Source organism: Prosopis cineraria, unplaced genomic scaffold, assembly GCF_029017545.1.
Source record: "Prosopis cineraria cultivar Desert tree isolate PC_DT_omini unplaced genomic scaffold, ASM2901754v1 PC2, whole genome shotgun sequence".
NCBI classification, from domain to species: Eukaryota; Viridiplantae; Streptophyta; class Magnoliopsida; order Fabales; family Fabaceae; genus Prosopis; species Prosopis cineraria.
In genome coordinates this window covers 6,258,446-6,267,775 of record NW_026555333.1, presented here as the reverse complement: position 1 = coordinate 6,267,775, position 9,330 = coordinate 6,258,446, and the positions used below count along the sequence as shown (strand labels likewise).

Sequence of the window (9,330 nt, the reverse complement as noted above, 5' to 3'; positions counted from 1 at the left end):
CAACCCTTCAAGTAAAAACTGATTTTAAAAAAATCCTACTTTTAAGAAAATCGAACTTATGAATTAAGCCGTGGGAGCCTAGCAATCACCAGACCGTTTCCGGCTCTACAGACTAGACCCACAAAAACCGAACTGCATTGTACCCGAGGGTTGTGGGCCCGAAACAACGTGAATACGACCGAATACGTAAGTACTATTAAAAATAGTGACGACATCGTGAACTCACGATGTTCTGTTATGGAAGGAATTGGGAATCGGCGTTCATGGTTCAGTGAATGAACTGTTCGGATTCCAAGACTTTTTAATAAGTTGCGTATTTCCTCCATCCCACGCTCCACTCTGCATCTCTCTCTCTTTCTCGCCGCAAAGCGTGCCCTCCACACGATCCCCTCCCCATCCATCGTCGTCTTTCCCAAATCAGCGCCGTTTTCCGATGCAGACTCTGCAACAGAAGGCCTCCGAATGGAGCGGAGTTCCTACGGCCGATGCTTTCGCCATTGATGACACCAATCTCTTTCAGAAGCTTGGTCTTCAACCCTTCATTAACCTCTCCACTAATTTCTACAACAGGTACCCTATTCATTTATCTCAAGGCTTCCAAAATATTTTGTTGTAGTTTTTCTTTTTATTCTTTTGATTCGATGACTACGAACGTGCTCACATGTCTGATTGAATATTTCGTTGACGATTTGAACAATTTGGATCAGGGTGTATGATGATGAGGAAGAATGGTTTCGCTCAATATTTGCCAGTTCAAACAAGGAAAACGCCATCCAAAACCAGTACGAATTCTTGGTCCAAAGAATGGGTGGCCCTCCTCTGTTTTCACAGAGAAGAGGTGAGCTTACTTCACTATTTTGTTTTGTTGACTTTATTGATCCTTCCTTGTGCTGTGTAAGAGTCCAATATTCTTTAAAAATTTTGAATGCTGCCAAATTCTGAAATTATTAGTGAAACAGCTGCTATTTGTTTCCACGGCACTTTCTATCAGTATAAATTGTGATGGCCTGCTTGTATGAGCTAGTCTCTGGCGGCACATATGTACGACGCTCCCCATTTTGCTATACTTCCTCTCACAGTTTTGAAGGTTTGAAGCATCTTTGTTGATGATCAAGGGTGAATAAGGACTAATATTGTTTTGTCAATGCTCCCAATTTGAGAAATACATTGCTTGACTGGACTCCACGAAAATGGTCAGGAGTAAATACATACTAAATAGTGAATCTATTTTTTCAGAGCTTTATCTCAAGGATCTTAATGTGTTGAGAGAGGAATTCCGAGTAATGAGTTTTAGTTTTTTACAGCTTTATCTCTCCCTAATTTTTTAATCCTCAACCATTTGCTATGTTCAAATGTTTTCTCAGCAATTGAGAATTTGAGATAGAGTGGGTGGGGCAAACTCACCTAGTCAATACAAAAACTGAAAGACTCAGGCTGAACCCTGCAAAATGAGAATCTGGGATACTGACGCGACAGTTATAAGATTAAACTTGTTTGTGGGAAAATTCAAAATTGCAGTCAACTATTCTAGGTAATTCCCTAAACAAGTGTTATCTGGGGTACCCTTTAAGAATGAATAGTTTTGATTCAATCCGTGTGTTCTCTTTCTGGAAATAGTTTGGATTAATCACCTAGAAACTTGTTAACCTTTGATCTCTCGTTGATATATGGCAGGACATCCTGCTCTGATCGCACGACATCGACCATTTCCAGTGACACATCAAGCAGCAGAGAGGTGGTTACATCACATGCAACAAGCATTGGATAGTACGTCAGATATAGATGATGACTCCAAGATCAAAATGATGAACTTTTTTAGGTACATATTTTCTCCTTCAAAGTTGCAAGATTATTTATTGGCAAAAGGAAAAAAATGTTGGAAGATTACTCATCATATAGCATTTACTGCTTTCTTGGAATTCAGGCACACTGCATATTTTCTGGTGGCTGGAGATGAGCTGAAGGATCAAAACCAGCAGATACCATGCAAGCATGCAACCGGCAAGCGGCAACAGTGATGGAATCTTTAGGATATATATTTCTCTCTGTACGATACTGAAACGAAGAAATCTATTGTTCTTAAAGTTATGTGCTCTGCTAAACACTTAAAGACCATCAATTAGTAAACAATTCATGGAATATAGTAGTTCCTATTTTTGTTAGTGTTTTATGTTGATGCATCTGAGACATGTATAATGCATTATACTTTTATTTGGTTCGAGAGAAAAATCATTCTTTCAAAAGACATCGATTTTATTTATTTAAAAAAAAAAATGACGTTGGTTTTCCCATGACTTTTTATGCCATACAGCAGCCCATCCTCTCTCTCTCTCTCTCTCTCTCTCTCTCTCTCTCTCGCGCGAATAATAGAAGGGACTCTGTACAGTGATGCATTATCATTTGGGTGCTAACGCATATCAGAATGTGACAAGACGTTAAAGGGACACCCTATACAGTGGGATCAATACTGAAAACTCTGAACCTTGGCTTATGATTTCTAATTGCCCATTTCGACTCCTTTTTGGACCTGAATAATTCAGCATTAATCACGAAATCTACACATATAATATGAACAGACAAATGTGATGTGGGCTGCGGTATTCCATTTTTTTTTTTTCGCAAAAAGAGAGAGAGAGAGCCCATTTTATTAATCACAAAAGAAAGAGAGTTAATACACACACTAATAATAAAAAAAAAAACACAAAAACTAGAAGCAAACCAAGCATACAACCTAGGAAAACAAAATAAACCAAGAATCCAGTCTATTAACAAAACAAAACCAGAAAACGAACAGTCATCAAAATAACAGATCCTCAACCTATTCGTTCTCGATTCCACAAGCCATCCACTACACCACTAGATTTCATGAAACTTCTTACGTCAGCCAACATCAACATGGACAAAGGCGATGGTGAATATCCACAATCCACCCGTTGGGGTACATCTCCAACACACACTTAGCTGCCAAGTTATCAACAGCAGTATTACCTTGACGGTTAATCAAGGAAAAGAAAATACCTAGCTGAGACTCGAGCATTAAAACAATCCAGCAGCAGCGTTTGATACTTCCAATCATAACCTGCAACGGATCTCAGAAAGAGACTTGAAAAGGACCTCACAATCAGTCTTAATACAAATGTCAACATTTTGAAATTCATGACAAACCCCTAAAGCTTCTTTAAAAGCTAGACATTCAGCTAAAAATGCTGAAGCCACAATCACCTTTCTTGAAATGCGTCCTTGAAAGGCACCTACATTGTCTCTACAAACTATCCCAATACCCCCTACTTTCTTTTGTGCAGAAAAAGAACCATCAATATCAATCTTTATTGCACCCAATGGAGGAGGGCACCAAAAACGTACCTTATTTCTCCGAGAAGCAAAGCCAACTTGACCAGAAACAAGACATGACTTCTCAGTTTTCCAAAATTCCTCCGCGGCCCATGAAGCTTTGTCAACCACCCTCCTTGCATTAACATTTCTGCCAGTAAACACCATCTCACATCGTTCCTTCCAAATTTCCCAACCCAAAAAAGCCAAGAAACTCTTGTCAAACTCATTAAGTCCTTTCTTCCCACAAGCAAGTCTGCCCACCATTCCTCAATACTTCGAACATTATTCTTATCAATCAGAAAGCTCAATGAACATCCAAACCAGCAGTGTTTTACCCATGAACATAAGAGCAATAAATGCTCAGTAATTTTAGCATCACGCCCACATATAGGACAAGTAGGTGAAGTACAACACTTCCTCTTGAATAGTGCATCCTTAGTAGCAAGAGCACCATTCAACACCCTCCACACAAAGTGCAGAATCTTAGGAGGGGCCTGCAAGTTCCGAACACTCTTCCATACATGCCGAGATAATCAGAAGGACCAAGACGGCTTACTAGAAGGAGTAGAATTGAATTGATGCAAGGCAAAGGGGCAGCCCGACTTGAGTCACTTGACTGAATAAGAACCATTTCTCATATGTTGCCAAATCAATTTATCCGAGAGATGATGCTGGGAGAAGAAAATCTGCAAAATAAAATCAAATTCAGCATCAGAAATACAACCACTGAATAAGGACAAATCCCATTGATCATCTCTCATAAGGTCAGCTACCTTAATCTTCTTCTCATCCTCAATCAAATTTTCCTACTCAACGTACCACTTTCCAACCCAAGAATCCACCTATCATACCATACCCTTACATCCATACCATCCCTAATCCTCCAAATAGCCCCTTTCAATAATAAATCACGCCATTTCAAGATACTAGACCAACCCATGAAGCCTTATTTCCTTTTACATCATTCAAAATGGAATAAGTAGGAAAATATCTCCCTTTAAGGACCCCGCACCAAAATTCATCAGGCCGCTAGATCATTCTCCAAGCAGTCTTGGCAAGTAAAGCTTCATTAAAACATTGGAAGTTCCTAAAACACATGCCCCCTTCCCATTTTGATTGTGTCATTCTTTCCCAATTTTTCTAATGAATTTTATTACAATCATTGGCTTTCTGACCCCACCAAAAATCAGATACCAAACTATCCTGACATGTTTTCTTAGGGAAAGAGAAACATGCCATTGGGTAAACAGGAATAGAATTGGCAACAGATTTAATTAATTGCGGGATTCCAATTTGAAACACGAATAGGAACAAACCCTGTTTGCCTCAATTGTTATGACTCTAGTGCAGAAAGTGATTGCCTGTAAATGTAATTGTTGACATCCTTAGAAAATGTTCGGTGTTAAAGGCTGTCAACAAACAGTGGTGCTTTTTCATTTTTTCACTTCAAAGAAAAACGTACACTAAGCCAAGGAGGTCCGTCAGCATCTTTATTTGCCTGATGCTTAAGAAAGGTAGTAAATTTCCATAGCATTCTATTTACTAAAATCATCTTTAATTTTTTTCATCCCCGTCACACTCGATTTGGGCTAAAATTATTTGAAGATTTTGATCTCTTGCTTAAAGCTAAAATATTGGACTTTGGGAGGATAAATTTTATGAAGCAAATTTACATAGTTATTTATCCGAGTTGGATTTGGTAACCATATTTAGTACAAACACTAAATGCGTGTATTATCTGAATCGTTAAAATTTAAATTAATGATTATAACTTTATATTCCACTTAAAATTAATAAATGATTGAGTTTATTTGAACGGGTTAAGCTAAATTTCAACTGTTCAAATAATATAGACACTCAATGCTTGTACTAAGTATAATCATTAAATTCAAATCCTTATTCATCGGGTTATACATTTTCAGGCTCATTTGTTATCTTGTAGGAAGTTCTGTGCCCCGTTTCTCATTTGCTGTCTTTCTTCTTTATTTTCTATATTAATTAAAATTATGATTACATTGGTTAATCAATTGATTGTCATGAATTAACAACCTTTCATATACCGCGCAATAAACCAAAATCATAGCATACTATTAGCAGTAACTCAGAAAAGATAAAGCAGGGGAGCCATAGGTGAAAGTCTGTTTTTACTCTTTTAAAGCTCAAGACCCATGTCATTATGTTTTTATCATTGTAATGGACACTGGATCCAACACACTTGGATCTCCCAGGCATCAGAAATCAAAGCAAAAGAATATAATCAAAACGAGAGTCTGAGCATTCATGACGGGGAAAAAGAATTATACAAGTGGATCCAATTTGAGATTGAAGTAAGAAAAAAGAATGGCAAACTCATATGCAGAATGTGAGCTCAACAATCCAACAAATGGGTGGGAGGGAAAATTCTTGAGGATGGAACGGCAAACCTAGCAGAGAAGGAACGACAGAGGTTGTCGGTTTCCATCCAACCCAATCCTTGATCGAAATTCAAGGAGTAAGTTTGCTGATTATAAGTGCCCTCCATGCCGCCACGAGACTTCGACAATTTCTTCGATCGATCTCTCCTGAACCCGAGTTTTCTCAGAAGCACCTGCCACACTGTCGGTTTTGTTTTGCCATGGCTTCCCGACCAATATCCCCGGGGGTGCGGTTTAGCGTAGCCGCCGTAGTAGGTGTAGCTGCGGCCTAACCGGATGGTTGGAGTTACTTCCCTGCGCGAACCCCACCAGTACTTGCCCATATCCATTTTTGAAAGAGAACCCAAATTCTGTCTGCACACCTGAGGCTCAGATGAGACGTTTTATATAGTTGGCACTTGGCAGCAGGAAAGTGAAAGGAAAGACGTGTTTGGGTCAGCGTTGATCCTTCTCGAAGACTTTTGATCTCCAATGATGAAGAGAAAGAGACCGTTCTATTATTATTATATTTATTTTTTTAATTTTATTTATAAATTATTTTTAATATATTTTATTAATATTAAAAAAATTTAAAAGTTATTATTTTTATTTTAAAATTTAATAAATTGTTAACTTTATCCTTATTAAATATACATATTTTAATAATATATTTTCTTACTCTAATATTTAATAAAGGATAAAAAAATTTATAATAAAAATTTAATAATATAACTTATAAATAAAATTTAAAAAAAAAATTCTTCACCTCTGTAAATAGAATCAAACGGAGGATATTTATATTGATAACGCATAACAAGCAACTACCTATAGGCCTTTTAACGTGATATTTTGAAAAGAGGCATTCTTCATTCTTCATCGTGAAATAGGACTTGCATGAAGCGGGACAGATTATAGGCGTGGACCGTCAACTGTGGCAGCACGCAACTGCGCTTCTTCCAACGTGACAGGCTCTGACTTAAATAATATTAATAAAAAAAAGGTGGGGTTTTGGATTGAGTGGGCGAAGGAGTCTTCTTTTGCTGGCCCGGCCAACCTCCTTCCTAATTTTATGGCCTTTAGTTAAAGCGAGCTTTAATATTTAAATTACGGATTAAAGTTCAATTATTTTAGGTTCTCCATTCATATTTTAATATCTTCTATAATTTTTATATATGACAACTGCGAAAAACTGAAAATCAGTATTTTTTAGAACTGAGCCATACCAACTAATTCAACCGCAAACTGATCCTAATTAATTTCAGTCCCATTACCACAAAAAATAGCCTAATCTGAGAATTGGTCAGGGACTGGTTGACCAGACATAAACTACACAAAATTATTGAAAAATTGGTTGAATTGGTCTTATTAATTTTTAAATTTTTTATTTTTTAAAATTTTAATTCATAATTATAAACTACACTTTGTACAATTTTGTATCTAATAAGCGTTGATATGGGAAGAGAAATATGAGAAAATATGCGAGAAATATTCCCTTCATTAAAAAAAATATAAAATATTTTTAATCAAATCTCACCCTATAATTACTTGTCTTTAAACTATTTTCAAATATCAAATATCTTGGATCTCCGTCCTCTTGTGAAGCATCAAATATCTATAGTGGAAATTGAAAAACTTCAACTAGCTGAGGTATTTGTAGCGTTTACGAATTCTTATACTATTTCTGAATGTCATTTGTAACGCTTTGCATATTTTAGATGACAAAGTGATACTATTTATTTTGTATGAATTGAAATTTGATTTTATTTTTAAGTGAATCTTTGTGGAAGATGACCAAAAAGGAAAAAAAATAAAAATGGTTGTTCATTATTTTGGGGTTGAATTCTGGCGAGTTAAAGCAATTATGTTACTTAACGTGGGATTGTCTTAATTATGTTTGTCGAGATGCTTAAATTTGTGTAGTGTTGAAATGGCTACCCCTTTCTGTGAAGGCATAAATGTTCAAAAAGGTGCATGTTTGATGCTTGCCTTGATTTATTTTCTGAGAAATTTTGTCATTTTGTATAATTATTATTTTTCTGTTTCAGGGCATGCTCAGTGAAGCTTGCACTTTGATTTTACAACAGGCATGAATTTTGATTTTGTATCTCTTGGAATAGTTCCTTGTGCTTAAAATAATGTATCATTTATTGGTCTGCAGGTTACTGGTCCATTGCATTGTGAAGTAGCCAATTGCTGTCGGTATGTCAATTTTTGACGTTTCCATATTCTTGCTTATTCTAAAGAAGTGCTACTTTAAACGTAGGTTTGTCTTCGTACTTCAGACTTCTGTGATAGATTTGATACATAATCTCACATCAATTGATTTTCAATTGCAAAGGCTTATATAAATTTGAAGAAGCTACCAAAGGTTTGCATTGCTTTGCTGCAAAGTCAATCTTTTGAACATTTAATGCATTTTCTTTTGGTGCATCAATCTGAATTTACCTCTGAGTTTTGATGTCTTCAATAAATTTCAGGTACCTTGCCATGGTTGGGTATCATGCCAGGGACTTGGCTGGAGCTATTTTGAAATTACAGCTAACGGAGCTGCTACTTCAGAGCATCCAGGAAGTGCCTCGCCTTCAAGAATACAAGGAAAGGCAGAGTCAGCAATGAGTCCAGAATTGGTGGCCTTTGGAGAATTGGAATTCAGAAAGCCAATTCTACTATTGAGCTGTACTGGAGGGTGAGTGTGGAATGCTGCTTATTTTTACATTGTTTCTCTTTCCAGAATTTTAACTGTCAGTTTTACTTTGAGGATTAAAGTTTCTTTTTCTATTCATAACACAATCGAAAAGGCAAAGTAGTTATACGAAAAGAAAAATGTGTAACTAATTTTTTTTTAGCATTGGGATTCTCTTTGTTAATGCTCATTATAGTTACATTGTAGTAATGAAGTGTAAAATTGGATCAAAAGCTAGAAAAAACGAAAGAAAGAATGTAAATGAAGCTGAAAGAGTAGACGAGGCTACTTGCATCTCAAATAGCTGATGTGTCTTCTTTTTTGTACTAGTATCTTATTTATCTATGAAACAATGCCGCTAAACTGGTGGATTGCTTCTGTAATTCTATTTTTTTTCAGTCCATAAAGATCTATCTAACTATAGCTAATTGAGTTTGGGATCACATATAATTTCTGGAACATTTGCTTCGGTGGATTGATCTTCAACCTTTATCTTCTCCAAATGAAACCTTCTAAATGCTTCGGGGCCGATTATGATCCAAAAGACATTGGAGTTTCACTGGGGGGAAGCACCAGGGAGTATGTGTAGATAACTTAACAAACAAATTGTAGGAACAGATCGAGAAGGGAAATCACTGGTAGACGTTGTAGTCATTTCATACAATAAGGGCGACCTTCTTCCAGCTAGCCTTCAACAATGCAGCCTAGGAATGTTTATTTTCAACCAAAAAACCTTAAGAGTTTTTTAAAGTAGCTGTTAAAGAATTGAAATTCAGTTTACGCAGGTGTGGCACCATGTCTTCTTCGGGGTTCTATTCGGGGAACTTCTACTACCAATTGAAAGAGATTTTGGTTCATCAAAAAACAACAGTAAGTTGATTATGAGTTTAAGGCTCCTGCAGCAACAAAACAGCGAGGACA

At 36.6% G+C, this 9,330-nt stretch overlaps 3 protein-coding genes across 4 annotated transcripts; 1 reads left to right on the top strand and 2 right to left on the bottom strand.

The window, feature by feature from the left end:
• Nucleotides 1–228: 228 nt before the first annotated feature.
• Nucleotides 229–2,180, top strand: LOC129303877 (two-on-two hemoglobin-3-like). Its single transcript, XM_054943432.1, has 4 exons — nucleotides 229–570; nucleotides 708–838; nucleotides 1,675–1,819; nucleotides 1,925–2,180. The coding sequence occupies exons 1-4, from the start codon at nucleotides 434–436 to the stop codon at nucleotides 2,016–2,018; spliced, it is 507 nt and encodes a 168-aa protein (XP_054799407.1). The 5' UTR covers nucleotides 229–433; the 3' UTR covers nucleotides 2,019–2,180.
• A 453-nt stretch (nucleotides 2,181–2,633) lies between these two features.
• Nucleotides 2,634–5,055, bottom strand: LOC129303937 (uncharacterized). 2 transcript variants are annotated; one of them, XR_008591553.1, is made up of 2 exons: nucleotides 3,364–5,055; nucleotides 2,634–3,102 (listed from the first exon to the last, which is right to left on the bottom strand). XR_008591553.1 is itself a non-coding variant. In XM_054943530.1 (2 exons), the coding sequence occupies exons 1-2, from the start codon at nucleotides 3,595–3,597 to the stop codon at nucleotides 2,891–2,893; spliced, it is 423 nt and encodes a 140-aa protein (XP_054799505.1). In that variant the 5' UTR covers nucleotides 3,598–5,055; the 3' UTR covers nucleotides 2,634–2,890. The 2 variants fall into 2 exon arrangements, 1 of the variants encoding a protein (XP_054799505.1); XM_054943530.1 differs by having other exon boundaries at nucleotides 2,634–3,079.
• A 606-nt stretch (nucleotides 5,056–5,661) lies between these two features.
• Nucleotides 5,662–6,090, bottom strand: LOC129303939 (uncharacterized). Its single transcript, XM_054943531.1, has one exon. It carries the CDS (start codon nucleotides 6,074–6,076, stop codon nucleotides 5,702–5,704), a length of 375 nt encoding a protein of 124 aa, XP_054799506.1. The 5' UTR covers nucleotides 6,077–6,090; the 3' UTR covers nucleotides 5,662–5,701.
• Nucleotides 6,091–9,330: the final 3,240 nt, after the last annotated feature.